This window comes from Chiloscyllium plagiosum, chromosome 23 (genome assembly GCF_004010195.1).
Source record: "Chiloscyllium plagiosum isolate BGI_BamShark_2017 chromosome 23, ASM401019v2, whole genome shotgun sequence".
NCBI lineage: Eukaryota > Metazoa > Chordata > Chondrichthyes > Orectolobiformes > Hemiscylliidae > Chiloscyllium > Chiloscyllium plagiosum.
The window spans coordinates 19251720-19269657 of NC_057732.1; the positions used below are offsets into that span (position 1 = coordinate 19251720).

General features: G+C 39.7%; 1 protein-coding gene across 12 annotated transcripts in view; it reads right to left on the reverse strand.

Moving 5' to 3' along the window:
* The window catches only part of anks1b (ankyrin repeat and sterile alpha motif domain containing 1B), an 813858-nt gene that overhangs the window by 772001 nt on the left and 23919 nt on the right, over positions 1-17938 (reverse strand). The window contains exon 1 of one of the 12 annotated variants that reach the window (XM_043713635.1): positions 10969-10985. The exons of the other annotated variants lie outside the window; for them this stretch is intronic. Within the exon in view, the coding sequence (XP_043569570.1) occupies positions 10969-10970 (2 nt within the window). The 5' untranslated portion in view covers positions 10971-10985. Of the gene's footprint in view, positions 1-10968; positions 10986-17938 lie in introns of those variants that run through there. 12 annotated transcript variants of the gene reach the window in all.

Genomic DNA, 17938 nt, shown 5'->3' on the forward strand with positions numbered 1-17938 from the left:
GACCCATTCCCCCTAACTAATGCACCTAACTCTACTGGTAATTTAGCATGACCAATTCACCTAACCTGTACATCTTTGCACTGTGGGAGGAAACTGGAGCACCCAGAGTAAACTCACGCAGACTCGGGGAGAATGTGCAAACTCCACACAGACAGTGACCCAAGGCTGGAATTGAACCCAGGTCCCTGGCGCTGTGAAGAGGCAGTGCTAACCACTGAGCCACCGTGCTGCCCCATGCATTATTGTCATTGACTGATTTAAACAGAGACACCCTACAATTACTATTAGCCAATCTGAACATTAAGACAGAAGTTCCCCAATGTTGTTATACCTCTGAATGTCACTTACAGGGAGTCCTGACTTAAAAGTTGAGGTGGTGCTCCTGAAAATAGCAACTTTAAGTGAAACAACTTTAAGTGGAACATGGGTTCTCATAGCAATCAATGTTAAAATCAGAGTTAGGTTCCTTCAGACATTCTTTTGCCTAGAAAAAATAAACAGGGCACAAGTTGAAATACTGCACCATATATGTTCAGCACTGCACATGGCTCGCTGAAATAACTTGCTAATTACAACATCATGAAAAACGAAAGAGACACAATGCACGCTAAATGTAAAATATTTTAAAGTTACTCAACTACAGAACGTTTTGACTGACCAGGCTCCATCTAGTGGCAAATATCAGTAGTTAATGAAGACCTAAGACCACTTCTACCAACTAAATTGTGCCACTGAGTGGAGAATAGGATATCAAGTATGAGTTCAGAATGGGACCCAATTTTACTGCTCCTCGGATGCTGCCTGAACTGCTGTCCTTTTCCAGCACCACTAATCCAGGAGAAGGGAGTAGCTACAACTGGCAATGTTTATGGATGTCTCATCATTACTTCATTAACGACATTAAGCTGAAACAACATTAAGTGAATCAATTTTAAGAGTATCAAAAATTCAAGCACATTCAGCAAATGATTTTTCAACGATTTAAAATAAAAAGATCAAAGCCTTATAAAGCTGTCAGTATTAGGTAGGTTTGGTGCAAAATAGAAGGAGAAGGTGCAACCTAAATGCAGAATAATAGGTTTATTTATTACTTTTTAGGATATCTTTCTGACTGTAGTATTGTTGGGGCAGCCCATGGCCAGAGGGGGCACAAAATGACTCTCCATGGATTTTCACTTGGCATAAAGATGGCAGAGAAGCTTTTTAGCTGCAGTAACAGAAATAGCTGGTTTAATTCAGCATTTGAATGGGATCATAAGTTAGGACAACTGGAGCTTTGAGAATAAGATAATTCCAAGGTTACCGATAGAACAAAAAATCTTACCAATCAAAATACAGGAAGTGAGTTCTATACAAACTCACAGTAGCAGATATCTGTAGGAGGCAGTCTGACAAGAGATGTTTTGGAACAAACAACTCCAAATTTGTTATTTAGTCAGAAAAGAAAAGTATGTTCCTCCAATAACAGTGAGTATTGAGAAATTAAGAAACACAATCTACACCTAACATTGAGAGATTTGGTTGCATTTCTTTAAAACAAAAGGGCTATAGATAGTGGAGAGCAGTCCCCATTCTGTTTGCAAGGGTGACTGAATAACAAATGGGCAAGCAGATGATCTTGAAAAGCTTGAAGTCAAGAAAATAAACAATGGCAGCTTCCCAACCTAAATAAGTAAACCTTGATAATGATGGAGACAGCTCAAATGATTTTTTTATATCCAAGGATCAAGGAGGCGGTGGGGGTGCGGAATGTGTGTTTGTGCATGCGTGAGAGTAAGTGAACAGAAATATCTTGTAAAACCTTGGGAATTCAGACAAGGTTCTTCAGTTGGGTAAGCGATTGAGTTTCAGTCTTATTAATGAAATTTGAATAGATGTTAAGTAAAATATTTTATGTAGAAACATTTAGAGTAGGGACAGTAAAGTGTTGTCACACTTACCAACAGCATGTGAATAGCTGGAGTTATAACGGCAGCCACAAGGTAGAGGGGCAGTTTGTATTTGACATTCCTAGGTCAGGTGAAAAAGAAATTGCTCACCCCTTATTGGCTAAAGCATTCCAACATTAAGTGTAACCATATAACTTAATATGTAACTATGTTTATCTTAGACATTATGATCTTTGTAGAAATTAGCGTCATTTTGTTTCTCCTGTAATAACTGCAAGGATTGGAATGTAAAATAATGGGATGCAGAAGATCACAAGGACTGATAATAAAGCCGTCCGGCAAACATCAAGATCGTGGGAGAACCTAGTTGTTGTCCATCATGGATCGAGCATTTACAGGATTGCACATGTAGATTGGGGGATGGAACAATAACAATGTTGCATGTAATTATTGTAATGCAAAAGGTATAACAATTCCATACTCAGCTGGGGAAGCCAGAGTGTCACTGAGCTCTCCTCCAATCTGAGCCATAATTAAGAGGGTAAACTAGGCCTCATGTGAAAGCCAGATTTGGAATGGTCTCTGGCCTCCTCCACACATTTGATAAAGGAGGTCAAAATAAAGATCAATTTGTGCTACTGAGAACAGGATTCATGATTCCCCTTTGACATGTCTCTCCATCAAATATCTTCCGCCTAGGAACCCTCCAATCATAAGGGATGAATGCAGATTTCTCCAGCTTTCTCATTTCCCCTCTCCCTACCTTTTCTCAGTCCCAACTCTCAGACTCAGACCGCCTTCTTTACCTGCAATCTTCTTCCTGACCTCTCCGCCCCCACCTCCTCTCTGGCCTATCACCCTCACCTTAACCTCCTTCCACCTATTGTATTCCCAGCGCCCTCCCCCAAGTCCCTCCTCCCTACCTTTTATCTTAGCCTGCTTGGCACACCCTCCTCATTCCTGAAGAAGGGCTTATGCCCAAAACGTCGATTCTCCAGCTCCTTTGATGCTGCCTGACCTGCTGCGCTTTTCCAGCAACACATTTTTAAGCTCTAATATGGAGGGAAGGTCTTACCAGGAAAGGCTGAGGGACTTGAGGCTGTTTTCATGAGAGAGAAGGTTGAGAGGTGACTTAACTGAGACATATAACATAATCAGAGGGTGAGATAGGATGGACAGTGAGAGCCTTTTTCCTTGGATGGTGATGGCTAGCATGAGAGGACATAACTTTAAACTGAGAGTGATAGATATAGGACAGAGGTCAGAGGTAGTTTCTTTACTCAGAGTAGTAGGGGCGTGGAATGCCCTGCCTGCAACAGTAGCAGACTCACCAACTTTAAAGGCATTTTAATGGACATATAGATGAAAATGGAATAGTGTAGGTTAGATGAGCTTCAAATTGGTTCCACAGTTCGGCGCAACATTGATGGCTGAAGGGCCTGTACTGCACTGTAATGTTCTATGTTCATGGGATGTGAACTGACTGGGTCAGTTTTTAGTGCTCATCTCTAGTTGTCCTTGAGAAGGTGGTAGTGAGCTGCCTTCTTGAACCACTGGAATCCATTTGGCGCAGATAGTGCCAGAATCTGGTTAGGGAGGGAATTCCAGGACTTTGACCTGGCGGGAGTAAAGGAACAACAATATATTTCCAAGTGGCTTGGAGGAGACCTTGCAGGTGATGATGGTGTTCCCATGTATCTGTGCCACCCTTGTTCATCATGATATGTGATCATGGGCTTAGAAAGTAATATATAAGATATCTTGTTGAATTTCTCCATTGCACCCTGCTGCTACTGAGTGTCAGCTGTGGAGCGAGTTTGTTGATGCTTTGCCCTTGATGGTGTCAAGCTCCTTGAATGTCCTTAAGTGTTGGTGGACCTGCACCCATTCAGGCCAGTGGGGAGTATTCCATTATACTCCAGACTTGTGCCTAGTGGTTGATGTATAGGTTGTGGGGAAGTCAGGAGGGGAGTCCAAAAATTGTTACCTTTTTGGTTCTGCTTTTTAAATTTAACCCCTGAGCTGCTCATATTTCCTCAGTAGAACCTCTTTCCACCTATATTTTTGGTACCTATATGGACCACAATAACTAGATCTTCCTCTCCCACTCCAAGTTCCTCTGTAGCCCAGATGAGATATCCTGAACCCAGGCACCAGGCAGAGAACACGGCTTTTGGCACTCTCAATCCTGATCACAGAGAGCAGTGTCCATTCTCCTGACTACACGATCCTCAATTACAGCTACCTTTCTCTTTTCTTTTACCTCCATAGTACAATGGTCAGTTTACTCATTCTTCCTACACTCTCATCCACACAGACAGCAAGAATCTCAAACCTTGCTGAAGGGCTGAGGCTCCTTCCTGGATCCCTCAAGCTGCTTCACTAGTAGTCACACCCTCCTGTTCCTGACCACTGACTGAATTGGAAGGTGTGACTGCCTCCTGAAACATGTTCTGTCATACAGTAAGCCTTACTTTACCATCACTTCACTGCTGACTGCACTGGCATCTTCATGCCTCCATTTTCACCTTTTCATCATATCTTTTCCCATTGTGGCCTTAATGGTGACTTTTGGAACATTGACCAGCATCGAAACCCATCTTCCCACTTAAGTCTCCATTCCTCCCCTACTCCCATGTGCATTCCTCATTCCCCTTGAAGATCACGCCTTCAGCTACCTAAACTCTATGCTCTAGATTTCCACACCCCACCAACCACCATTCAGTGTCTTCACCTCCATCTCTCACATTAAGATCCTTCTTAAAACCATTTGGATGGACTAGGCTTCTGCTCAGCCCTCCCAATACATTCCTCCCTGTTGTCAGTTTTTGAACAGTTATACCTGTATGAAAAGGCCTTAGCACATCTAATACGGCGGCACGGTGGCACAGTGGTTAGCACTGCTGCCTCACAGCGCCAGAGACCCGGGTTCAATTCCCGCCTCGGGTGACTGACTATGTGGAGTTTGCACATTCTCCCAGTGTCTGCGTGGGTTTCCTCCGGGTGCTCCGGTTTCCTCCCACAGTCCAAAGATGTGCAGGTCAGGTGAATTGGCGATGCTAAATTGCCCGTAGTGTTAGGTAAGGGGTAGATGTAGGAGTATGGGTGGGTTGCGCTTCGGCGGGGCGGTGTGGACTTGTTGGGCCGAAGGGCCTGTTTCCACACTGTAAATAATCTAATCTAATCTAATCTTTTCTGTCCTGGAGACATAGTAAATACAAATTTGTTTTTGTTGGAAGGGGATAATGATTTTTTTTTAAAAGTACAGAAAGGTTAAAAGGAGAGGGTAGGGTTCCAAAACTGCACTCAGACTATGCAAGTATAATAAACTATGCTGTATTCTTTATTTATTCAAAGGATATGGGTGGATGTTACTGGCTAGGCAGTATTTATTGTCCATCCCCAACTGCCCAGAGGACAGTTAAGAGTCAACCACATTGCTGAGAGTCTGGTGTAATGTGTAGGTCTGACCAGGTAAGGATGGTACTTTCCTTCCCTAAAGGACATTAGCGAACCTGGAGTTTGCACATTCTCCCCGTGTCTGCGTGGGTTTCCTCCGGGTGCTCCGGTTTCCTCCCACAGTCCAAAGATGTGCAGGTCAGGTGAATTGGCAATGCTAAATTGCCCGTAGTGTTAGGTAAGGGGTAGATGTAGGAGTATGGGTGGGTTGCGCTTCGGCGGGGCGGTGTGGACTTGTTGGGCCGAAGGGCCTGTTTCCACACTGTAAATAATCTAATCTAATCTAATCTTTTCTGTCCTGGAGACATAGTAAATACAAATTTGTTTTTGTTGGAAGGGGATAATGATTTTTTTTTAAAAGTACAGAAAGGTTAAAAGGAGAGGGTAGGGTTCCAAAAGTGCACTCAGACTATGCAAGTATAATAAACTATGCTGTATTCTTTATTTATTCAAAGGATATGGGTGGATGTTACTGGCTAGGCAGTATTTATTGTCCATCCCCAACTGCCCAGAGGACAGTTAAGAGTCAACCACATTGCTGAGAGTCTGGTGTAATGTGTAGGTCTGACCAGGTAAGGATGGTACTTTCCTTCCCTAAAGGACATTAGCGAACCAGACCGGTGTTTCTGACAATCGATAATGGATTCATGGTCATCATTAGTCTCTTAATTCCAGGTTTCTTTTTTATTGAAATCTAACTCCACAATTTGCTGTGGCAGGATTTGAACCTGGATTCAAATTATCTGGGTAACAGTCCAGTGGTAATACCAATAGGTCAGTTTTCGACTCCTGGATGCTGGGACAATTTATATCTCAATGATGGTACTTATAACAATTTAGAAACAATGAATAACTACATTAGTCCAAGCACAATTATACACAATTTTCAACAATATGGAGTGAGTATCTACCCATGCCTACAGTTGCTTACACTTGGGAAGGTACATCATTCTATCTACTTAAAATAATGCCGAACACATACTGCCATTAAAAGATAATAGACTGCACAAAAATTCTGATGATCTATCCAGGTCCCAATCTGATCTGTTTGGGACTGACTAATCAGAATGGCCAGCACCAAATATAAAATATCAGAGGTTGTGTGGAATGTGCCCAAGACATTTATCATGCACTAGACTTGATGAAATTACTCATCTATCAATGTGCCAAGATTCGTTATTCACAGAGAAAACAGCAGGAGAGTTGCAAGATGTGTTTCCATCAGGCTGGTATGACTATCCAAACTAAAATTGTGAATGAGGGCATTAATGGTTTGTCCTCATTTAAGCTCTGCCATAAATTGATTCAACTGTAATCAGTAACAATAATCAGAAGAATTGGGGACATCTGTTCCTAATGTCAATGGACCAGCATAAATAAGGTGATAACATTTGTTCACTTATGGAATGTGTGGCAGTACGTCCTTCTCATGCCAGAGGCTGGAGGCGCACATATTTCACAGTAGAGTGTCGGATGACTAAATTTCTGTTTATATCAAAGACTCTTAACAAAACTCATACTCAATAGGAAAATAACTTGTAATGTAATAAGCTGAGTGGAATATGTATGTAATAGAACAAGCCTGATACATTTTCGTGTATTATACACTGAGCAGATTTGAATTTATTAAGCTCAGCTCCCTCATCTTGACTGCTTTAGGAAGGGAATATCTCAATACCCTTACAGGTGAGGAAAACATAGGCTGAAAGTTGGAAGATGTTCATGTGTGAGTGAGAGAGAGAAAAAACATTCTTCTGTAAATTACATTCACTGACTGAAGGGGTCACGGGACACAGAGAGCGAGAGAGCACGAGAGCGAGAGCAACAGGATGGAAGCTGGTGGAAAGATTAACCCTTTATGGTCTGATTTGATTGAACACTGGCTTGTCATGGATTGAATGTTTGTGTTTTGTTCCCTGGAGTTCGAGATCCAGGAATGTTATGAATTTAAGTTGCATTTTGGGAATCAAAGAGGATTTTAAAAGAAAAAGCCATTTTGTAGGACAATGATACTGGGCATGTGAGCTGAGCAAGCTTACCTCATGACCTCTTCCACATAGTTTAACTAGTCTCTTGTTATGATTTATTGTTAAAAAGGGAAGCTTATCTAGCTAAAGGTAATTGGCTATTTGGCCTGGCTTGATCAGAGTTCCCACTTTGATGTGCAAGTCACTTAATTAGTCAAGTGTACGCAGACTTGTCAATGTGTTTCTTTTGCTCTTGCTCTGCAAACTTTTGCCATTTTATTGCTGCTTATCTGATTAAGGGCATGTGGTGTTTTTGTAGTTTTAATACGAATTTCTGTATAAAAATGGCTTGTTTGCAGCAATAAGGGGAGTAGCCTGACAGCGCTCTTCGGGATAAGAGCTGGTGCCGTTAACTCTGCTAATGGTTTTAAAACCTTAGCTCAAGTCTGGCTTGTAGGTATTTATGTTATAGTGTAACATCGATGCCATTAGTAAATAAAAAGGTAATAATTTACACTATATGGTGTGTAAAAAGTTTTATATTCTAGACTACCACAGAGTATGATCTCCGGGACGAACCAAGAGAGGCTTACAGGTCGAGTCCATTAGGGATTCCCTGAGCCGTCTTGAATAGGTACTTTAACATCTCATCCCCAGAAACATTTTCAAAATGCTCATGCACTTTGTCAAACGCTTTTACAGCCTTCCTAGACTGAAACGCAGAACTAGATAACATTTCTATAAAGACAGAGACTGCGCTTTGCAAATTTTCCACAAAACCTCCTTGCTTTTGTATCCAATATCTCTGGTGATAAAATTTCAGGATTCCTTACAGTTTATTAACTGCTTTCTCAGCCTGACTGCCATTTGCAATGATTCGAGCACAAATAACCCAAGGTCTCCTTGCTCCTGGAATCCCCCCACAATTGCACCTTTTACTTTATATTGCCTCTCCTCATTCTTCCAATGCATTACATCATACTTCTCTGCATCAAATTTCAGCTGGCAAAGTCTGTCCATTCTACCCACCTGTCTATATTCTTTTAAAATCTACCACCGTCCTCCTGACAGTTTACAATGTATCCAAGTTTGGTGTCATCTCCAAATTTTAAAATGGTGCTCTGCACATCAAAGTCCAGGTCGCTCACAAACATCAAGTTATAGTCTAATACCAACACCTAGGGCAACCCATTATATACATCTTTCTTCAATGTAGAAAACAAGCCAAACACATACTTTCTCATCACCTATCAATTTTAAATGATAGGGAGGAGCCGGTGTTTTACTGGGGTGGACAAAGTTAAAAAATCACACGAAACCAGGTTATAGTCCAGCAGGTTTATTTGGAAGCATTAGCTTTAAACAGCTACCTAATGAAGGAACAGCGCAAAGCTAGTGTTTCCAAAAAAAAAACCTGTTGGACTATAACCTGGTGTTGTGTGATTTTTTAAATCACACCTGGTGTTGTGTGATTATCAATGTTAAAGCCATACTCCTACAGTCCCTTTAATGTGCAGGCTTTGATTTTCCTGGCAAAAATTATGGTTCTTTAAACACCATTTTGTAAAATCTTTGTATATCACAACTATATCAGCCTCATCAAAGCACTCTGGTTGCTCATCCAAAAATTCAGTCACTTCTTTTTAATTTGTTCATGGGATCTGAGTGTTGCTAGCAAGACCGGTATTTATTGCCCCTCCTCAACTGCCCTCTAACTGACTGGTTTGGTAGGCCATTTTCAAAGGCAGTTAAGAGATAACAACATTGTTGTGGATCCAGAGTGACCAGACCTCAAAAGGATGACAGGTTTCCTTCCCTAAAGGACAACACTGAAACCAATGAGTTCTTACAACAATTAGCAATGGGTTACATGGCCAACATTTAGGCCAGTTTTTAATTTCAATCCAAATTTCACATTTGCCATGGGAGGATTCAAACCTACGTCAGCACAACATTAGCCTGGGGTTCTGGGCTACTAGTCCAGAGAGTTTACTCCCCGGTAGTTAGAGAAGCAAATCCATGCTGGCTTTCCTAATTAAAATTTGCCGAAGTGATTATTTATTTAATTATCATTATTAAGTTGTCATTTATCATTCAAATGGAGGAATGAAAAGGACAATGCAACACCGGTACTTTATTTTCATTGTAAGACAGAATAGAATTGGGTATTTACAGCATAGTTATTCAGCATTTCTACCTGCATTAAGCATGTGCAGAAAAGCCAAAAATTAGAAAGGCAAGGAGAAAAGAGAGATAGTAGCAGCAAGACTCTATTGTCCATCACACAGAATGTAGGTGGGAGCTATGTTCACATTGAAAAAAACAAATTTGTAGTGATTTTAGTAAGTTATATATTTTGCCTCTTTTTTTCCCCTCCTTTGGTCCCTCCAAACCAAACAGCTCTCACTGACAGAACAGCAAATAGCATAATATTCATTTTAACAATTTATTGGCTAATAAAATGTGATAAACACAAAACTTTAGGATAGAAAACTGGATTTTAATTAAAATCCAGGGGGGGTCGGTGGGGCAGACACAGAGACAATGTGCAAACACTACACAGACAGAATCTCCCCCCTCCCCCCAAAGCTGGAATAGAACCTGGGTTCCTGTCTCGGAGAGGCAGGGGTGCTAACCACTGAGCTACTGCGCTGCCCCTGTTAAAGGCCTATCCATCTGTTGAGGTGGACACAAAGATAGTGCAAAGCTACTGGGAGAAATGCTTCAGGTCCAAAGCTTCAGGTACCACTACCAATATTTCCCACTCAACCAAGACATCAAAAAACACAAACTGGTTGTTCACCTCATTTGTTCTTGTTTGCATCTTGCTGTGCATAAACTGTCAAGTTTGACTACATAGAAACAGTGACTGCACTTCTAAGGTAATTAACTGAAATACTGAGATGTCCCTGGAATGTGGTCAAGCGCTACATAGAAACATAAAGTTTTAAATTGGTTTTAACAACTCAAAACAAAACCCCAAAATAGTTGAAATAACTATTGAAGGGCATGTTTGAAAACAGTTTGGCAAAATGATAGGCTAACTGCAAAGTAAAATTGTTTACCATGATACCAAATCTACACAACCTAAATGCTGGAATACATGCTTAAAATGCTTGCATTACAACATCCTTCTAAAACAGGCCAATGTCAGTCTTGGACATTTATGCCAAACAATGTTTTAACTAATTTCCCACAGACCTCAGGAATCTCATATCAATAATTTTGTAAGACACATCACAAAATGTGTTTCAGCATTTTTTTTCTTGCAAAATTTGGATTTGCTCAGAAATAGAATAGAAAGCAGGTCTATAGAATTGAGAATGTATCAATAAGCAGAAACAAAAGCAATGGTGGGTCTAAATAAAAGATAAAGAGTATCAGTGACAAACTAAATACAGGAACCAAATTGGTTTTTTTTGTCAAATCCTTTGAGGTGTCACCTTAGATTCTCAAAATCGCTACAAAAAACTTGGTATTTCAGATAAAGTTATAAATAGAAATGCATAGAAGTTGCAAAACAGAAAGAGGCCATTTGGCCCAACCAAATAATGTTTGCATTTACTCTGACTAAAAACAAAAGTCCTGACTATGGATGCTATAATAAACACATCAAGGAAATAAATACTCATAAGGGTAATAAGAAAACTTACATAAACAGCTGAATTTCCTGGTTTTAAAATTTATAACAGCTTTCCTCTGCAGATCTACATGTCTGCCTAAAAAGCTTTCGGGTCCTGCGCAGCTGAAAGACAACTACAACTCCCAGAAGCATACCTGCCTACAATCCCCAGCATCCCATATTCTAAACAAATGCAAGCATAGCAGAAATACTAACAGCATCATTATTCATTGCAACCTGTGGAAAAACAAATGACTTTAAGAAATGAAAAGCTTAAACTCCAAATTCCATGCTTTAGCTTCTCAAAATTCCCAGCAAGGGAACTATATTTGATTAAATTTGACTAATAGACAGTAAAGAGGGCGAACTATAAAGGCAGAGATTAGTTAAGCGAAAAGGAAGAGTATGTCTGTTTAAGACATTGACTGATGTAGATAACAAGGGAGGGAAGACAGCATGCTTGCGGTATAAAGGAAAGAACAATGAAAGAAAGACATATATACAGAGGAAAGGACAAAGATGGAAACTGTGATGCATACAAAAATGAGCCACAGCTACTTTTAATCAGAAACATGTTTAAGTATTCCCACAGGTTGCATCTCGGTCTTTGTAAAACTGATACAGGTTTCTTGCGCGCTAGGTCTACAAATACTTGGCTCAATCGAAAATTAGTGTTTGGATTAAACTGCTCATAGTGGAGTTGATCCAGCAATTTTTACTAACCAACTGGAAACATCGTCCATTCTTAATCCAGGCAAGAGAAGCAAAATATTTGCATTTTAAAACATGCCGTGAGGCAAATTCTGGAAATGCTTAAATGGTGACAAAAAAGTTGCCATTTCGTTTACATGCCCCTTGCAGTAATTACTTTGAATCAATGTAGTCAAATTGAGTACCAAGATGAAAGGAAAATGTAGTAATCAAAGTCATTAAACCTCAATTTTAGGAAAATGGGACAGTATCACAGATACAAACCCAAATGTATTGGTAAAGATCTCGCAATTCCATGGAATAAAACAATTCATTTCAATCATTATATTATTGTGCATTATGTAGCAGTACGCCCATGTTATTTTTAAAAAGTATGTTCTAACTTGCCATCAGCAATAGCGACAGTGGTACATTAGTAATACAATAAAATATTCCCAGATATTTCATCACAGAATATTTGCATAAAGGAAACATAAGTAACCATTTGGATCGCACAAACTGTCAAGCACAGAAATTATTTGAGACAAAATATCAGCAGCTTCTCAACCAAACTACATATGAGCTCACCCAGTGTTTAGCCATCAGCTAAACTTTATAGGCTTAAAGAGGTACAAACCCAAGTTGTAGCTGCACAATAATAGGGAATGTTTTACATGGTCCTGCCCTTACAAAGGACACCACCAGACTTTCAGGCAGCAGTGCTATGGGAGACTTACTCCGGACAACTTAATTCTTTGCGGATGACACAAAGTCTGGGAGAATTGTAAAAGGAGGAGGCGAGTGTAGAACTTCAAATGACATGGACATGTTAGTGGAATGGATAGATAAGTGGCAAATGTTATTCAGTGTGGACAAGTGAGAGATAATGCGCTTGGCTACAAAGAACATAGAGAGACATTAGAAAATAAAATGTACTGTTCTAAAAAGTGCATAGCAATATTCTCAAAGGTGTGAGGAGCAGACAGACCTGGTTGTCCAAATCATTAAAAGGTGGCGGGACAGATCATTAAGTAGACAGTAATCTCGGCTTCTTAAACACAGGCACAGGGTTCAAGAGCGGGGTGGTGGCTATGATGAACATAGGTAAAGGATAGTTTTGAGTACAGTTCTCAGTGCCACACTGTAGAAATGATGTGAATGCATTGCAGAGAATGCCAAACAGACTCTGAAATATGGTTCCAGGGATGAGCAACTTCAACTATGAAAACAGATTGGACTAGTAGGACTGTTTTCTTTGAAGAGAAGAAAGTTGAGAGGAGATTTCCCTCTCAAACATATCAAGAGCTAGACTTACATGGTTTTAAAGTATGTTGCAAAAGAAGCAAATGCAAGGTGAGAACTTCTTACTTTCCATACTAGAATGCACTGTCTTTAAGTATGGTGTAGGCAGGTTCAACTGAAACACTCAAAGCAGCATTTGGTTGATTATTTGATTAGATATAAAGGTGCAGGATTATGGAGAAGAGGCAGGAGATTGGCACTAAGTTAAAATATTTATCCAGCAAGCATAACCAAGAGTCAGAAACCTTCCATCTGCACCATAACAATGCTGTGATTTAGTAATACTAAGATATAGATGCATTCAGTTTTAGTTTGCTGTCAACCTACCACTGGAGTAATGACAAAATATATACACATATCTTTCATCAGCCTCAAGAAAGGGCAGAGGTGCAGCTAAAATTCAAAACCAACTGGCTCAAAGTGAGCTACAAAAATGACTTGTTGCTGTCTACCTCACTACTCAAATACGTCAAACAGCATGAAGTTCCTGAATTGATAGACTGAAATGATACTTGTCACAAAAATATATGCTTTATCCATCTTTGTCTAAATGCCCTTTCAACACTCAGAAGTTTTTTTTAATGCTATGGGTCAACATCTTCAAAACTGCAAGATTATTTACAGTTTGGAGTCTCATTCCTTGAGGTATAATTATAGGATGTCTTCCACATTTTGCAAAATTCTTCACGTATCTCTTTTGCTCATATTTCTAATGATTTCTGCTCATTATTGCACTGACTTGATGATGGCATGAATTTAGCAATTCCAAAGTGTATTTCATTTTCAGCTCCTTGTACAGTTGATTTCACAAACCTTCAATCAATTGAGCAAGGTGACTATCCTTGCACTTACAGCAACTGAGTAAATAATCATACCATCACACTCATTTTTTATTAAAAAGGAGCTAGTCATTTGGTGTGTAGATTGTAACTGTCCTGACAGTGTCAATGATATAAGCAGTGTAACAGAAAATTGAGAGTTAATAAATAAATGTCAAAGCAAGTATTAAAAACTGGGAAGAAGGCAGAAATAGAATTAGAAGAAGCACCAAAGCTTCCATTTTCAACCAGGCAGGAATCAGGTACAGAAGCATGGCATGCTATTGGGAAATGGGATGATGCTCAGGAATTAAAGGACAGTTGTAATGTCTAGTCTTTCCTTATCAGGCATGGAGAAACAACTTCTTCCTCTGCTCTGTAAAGTAAAATGACAGCTTTGGGTTTTGGCTGGAATCATCTCTCCGATTTGACAATTTCACCAGGGAAAAAGCTACAACCCTTAGACTCACAGTTCAAATGACAAATGGGTCATGGTGACTTCACTTAAGCCTAAAATATACATTTGAAAGACAGTCAGTTAAAAATTGTGGAATTGAGGGATTAGTGCAGGGTTGGTAGGGAAATCCGAAAAGTGATTTTAACTGTTCACCCACACTTCAAATTATCTTTGTAAGCAGGATTAAACTTCAATATCAAATATATGTAAATACTCAAATCAAAAACTAGCAAGAGCTGACCAATAGCTTCAAAAAGCCTTTAAAAAGAGGCCTCGAACACGTACTTACACTTGCATTCTCAATACCACATATCTTACGACAACTTGAAAAACCTGAAGCACAAAGCGGACTAACATTTCAAGGGAATACCAACAGAAATGTACAAGGACCTTTGAGTTTATATTTCCCCAGAGAAGACATCGTGGGCATATGTGAGCACTCTGTTGCTTAATTGTTTATAGAACCACAACAACAGTATTCAACACCTCGCTGGCCTCAAATTAATGAAAACACTGTTCCTTTTTCTCACTGTTCGCAGCACTCAGTAGCAGTTTTCACGCCTTCACCTCTGTTCAAACTTCTTGTTTCAGCTGACAGCTCGGAGCAGTAGTGGTAAGTGGTGAACCTATTAGTCACACAGATTTTATTTTAAAATTAATTTTTTAACATAGTACCCCTTAAAAGTCTTCTTAGTCATACTAAGACAAAGAGCAGATGTTGTACAAAGCAAAGTAATGGGAGAATTTAAAACAATTCAACAGTAATATACCTTGCTTTATAAACTACTGGACTCAAAAGCTACAAACATTCAATATTGTGGAGTTCAAAAGAGTTTCCTGGTGGCAAACGCATACATTTGCTGATAGCAATTCATGCTGAATATTCCAACCCACTCCTTCATATTATGTCTGTTTTTCAGTTGCACAGAAACTCCAGAGGGCAATAATAAAGTAGGATTTATTTGACTGCCTAACACGGAGTAGGGACTGACCCCTACAGCCATGGGCTGCAGAAATCCATTAAATTCACATGGCTTAGTTCACTGAATCCAACATTCAGATTCCCATCTGAGATGTAGGTAGATTTTTAAGTGCTTAGGTGATTGATTGGATCTCCAAGACAGTCTACAAAATGAAGCACACATCGCAGCTCACTATTCCCAATAAAAGAAAAACCAAGAAAGCATAAGGCTCTGGACTTGGTTCACATTATCGGTTTTGAAATTTATTGACACTTCGAGTTCCACTAACAAATTCATCCAGTGGGATCTTGTTTTTACATTATTCAGGTTTACTGTTCAACTTAAGTGAAAATTCCACATCAGCTCAGCCAATTCTGGTGAGGAAGAATGGAAATTCATGATGTGAGAGAATTCACACAGTAGATTGTGTTTCAGTGAAGGGCAACTGTTTATTAATGCATGAAATTTAAATTTGGTTTGCTGGCCTCGTCATTGCTCATAAGACTGTCAAAATAGCTGTGTCAGAATTCATTAAGATCACTACTTTTCCAAAAGCTAAGAGGTATCAACGAGGAAATATGTGAATACATAAATAAGTAGAAACCAGAAAATGTCCTGCAGGCAAGAGTACTCCTCCCGAAAAGATATTCGCTCGACTGTCGAAAAGCTCATTGTGTAACCTTCTGGGGAAAAAGAAACCCTCACGCTCACACAGTCTTTACAATCAGATATTTGTTTATATGCCGGACTTTGCAAACTACTCTTCAAAAAAATAAAGCACAGGAATTTTTCAAGAATTCCTCAATAATTGAATCACTAGTAACATTTATGAAGTGCTAGAACTCCATTGTTCCTTCTACCTGGAGTGCTTAGCTCACTGTTTTCTTGAACAGTCCAACAATAACATGCAGCCCATGCACAATACAAGAATGGAAGAATGAAGGAAACATCCAATGGTTCATTCACCTCCACTTCCTCAGAGGGGCTCCATCCAAAAGGAGATAGGAATAAAGAGAGACCCAGTAAGGGATATAATTGTGCCTATGATACCAAGTATAGGAAGTCCATAACTGCTGCTGAGTGGTGGAGGGGTAGGATGGGAAAAGAAAAGGATTGGACAGGTGGAGCAAAGACAAAAACCAAATCTGTAGCACGACGTCACCTCTGGATTATATTATTCAGGTCAGACAGATTTCCAACAGGGACAAGAGGACATGTTACTACTGTACCCCACTGCACACCCCCTATGTGCCAAAGGAGGCTATTCGCCTGCTTCAGTTTACTCAGAATCCTATACACAATGTCTGAAGCAGGTTGACTCTCCAGTTAATCCATTCAAAACACTGGTGAGAAACCATAACATTCCGCCTAGCATCTCTGGGATGTAGCCATTCAGAGCTCTCTCGAGTCCTCTGAAGGCCAGTCTGCACGAATTAACATCAGTTTCCAGTTCCACTATGGCACATAAACCATTTCACTCAGGCTGTGATCCCGTGGAGGATCTTCGAGTGATGGGTCCTCCCAAAGCTTGACAACCAGTCCTTTGTACATTCTGTAAATGAAACAAATGTACATTGTTTTAGAACAAAATCATTACCTTTCTTCAGACAAAATTCTTTTATTTATTTGGTAACATGCTTCTCCATTAGGTCACACAAATTTGGGCTCAATCCTACTCCAGAAGTTGCGAATACAATCGCAGCTACACTTCAAATAAATTGTTGGGAACTACAAGCTTGTCAATGGTATCCTTCCATAGTTGAGATTAAACACCAGACTTTCAGCAGAATCAAGACTTGGAGGGGGCATTGCCTCATTGCAGAATGAAATCACAAATAATTTCTTCACAGTGTGTTTGCCATTCTTTCTACCCCAGAGAGAAGTGGAGACTTGGTCATTGAAAATATTCAAAATATGACAGTCATTTTAAGAGAGATTCAAAGCTTAAGGGGGCAGACAAGAAGGTGGAGTTATCACCTCAGAAGTATTGAAACTAGTCACAGAAAGGCCAAATCAGCCTGCCAATTAATGTATTTTTATTTAGATTACATATTTGTTATCACTGTTTTAAAACAATGTTTATACCTGGATGAACACACTATATATAAAAGAAACAAAATCCCCATAGTTAGCCTTGCAAAAACAGGTAATGCCAATCAATCTCCTCGAGAGTTATGAAAAGTTTCTGCCTTGGCACTATCAGAACAATGAAATTCACCGTAGAAAGTAAGGGTGAAAGCATAATACAAGGAAATCTTCAAGTACTGGATTTAGCTTTCTGCAATATCACGTCTGACCCAGAAAAGTTAAAAAGAAAACTGTTGTAGTCTCACTCCTGTGGGTTCACACGGCTTAAAAAAAAAGATCAGTTTTCCTTTTGACCTTTTAATTCCCAGAAAGCATTCTTCATTTCTAAACTGGTCAATCAATGTATAGATCCATGTTCACATCAACTAAGGAGGAAGATTATTCAGGCCTGTGTACAGTGTTTAGGATCCTTCTGCACACCAACAACTCACCCTCTTGCATTCCCAGTCACCAATATATTCACCTCAAAATCAAATACAATGTCAGAGCTGATCAGGATTACATCAATAAAATGTGAGCATTGTGTAGTGTAATGTTCCAGTGGATCCCAAGTAACAACGAGAGAGAGAGAGAGAGAGAGAGAGAGAGAGATTGAGAGAGAGAGAGAGAGAGAGAGAGAGAGAGAGAGAGAGAGAGAGAGAGGTGAGGATTATATAATCCTAGTTTTCAACTGTAAATTTCCAC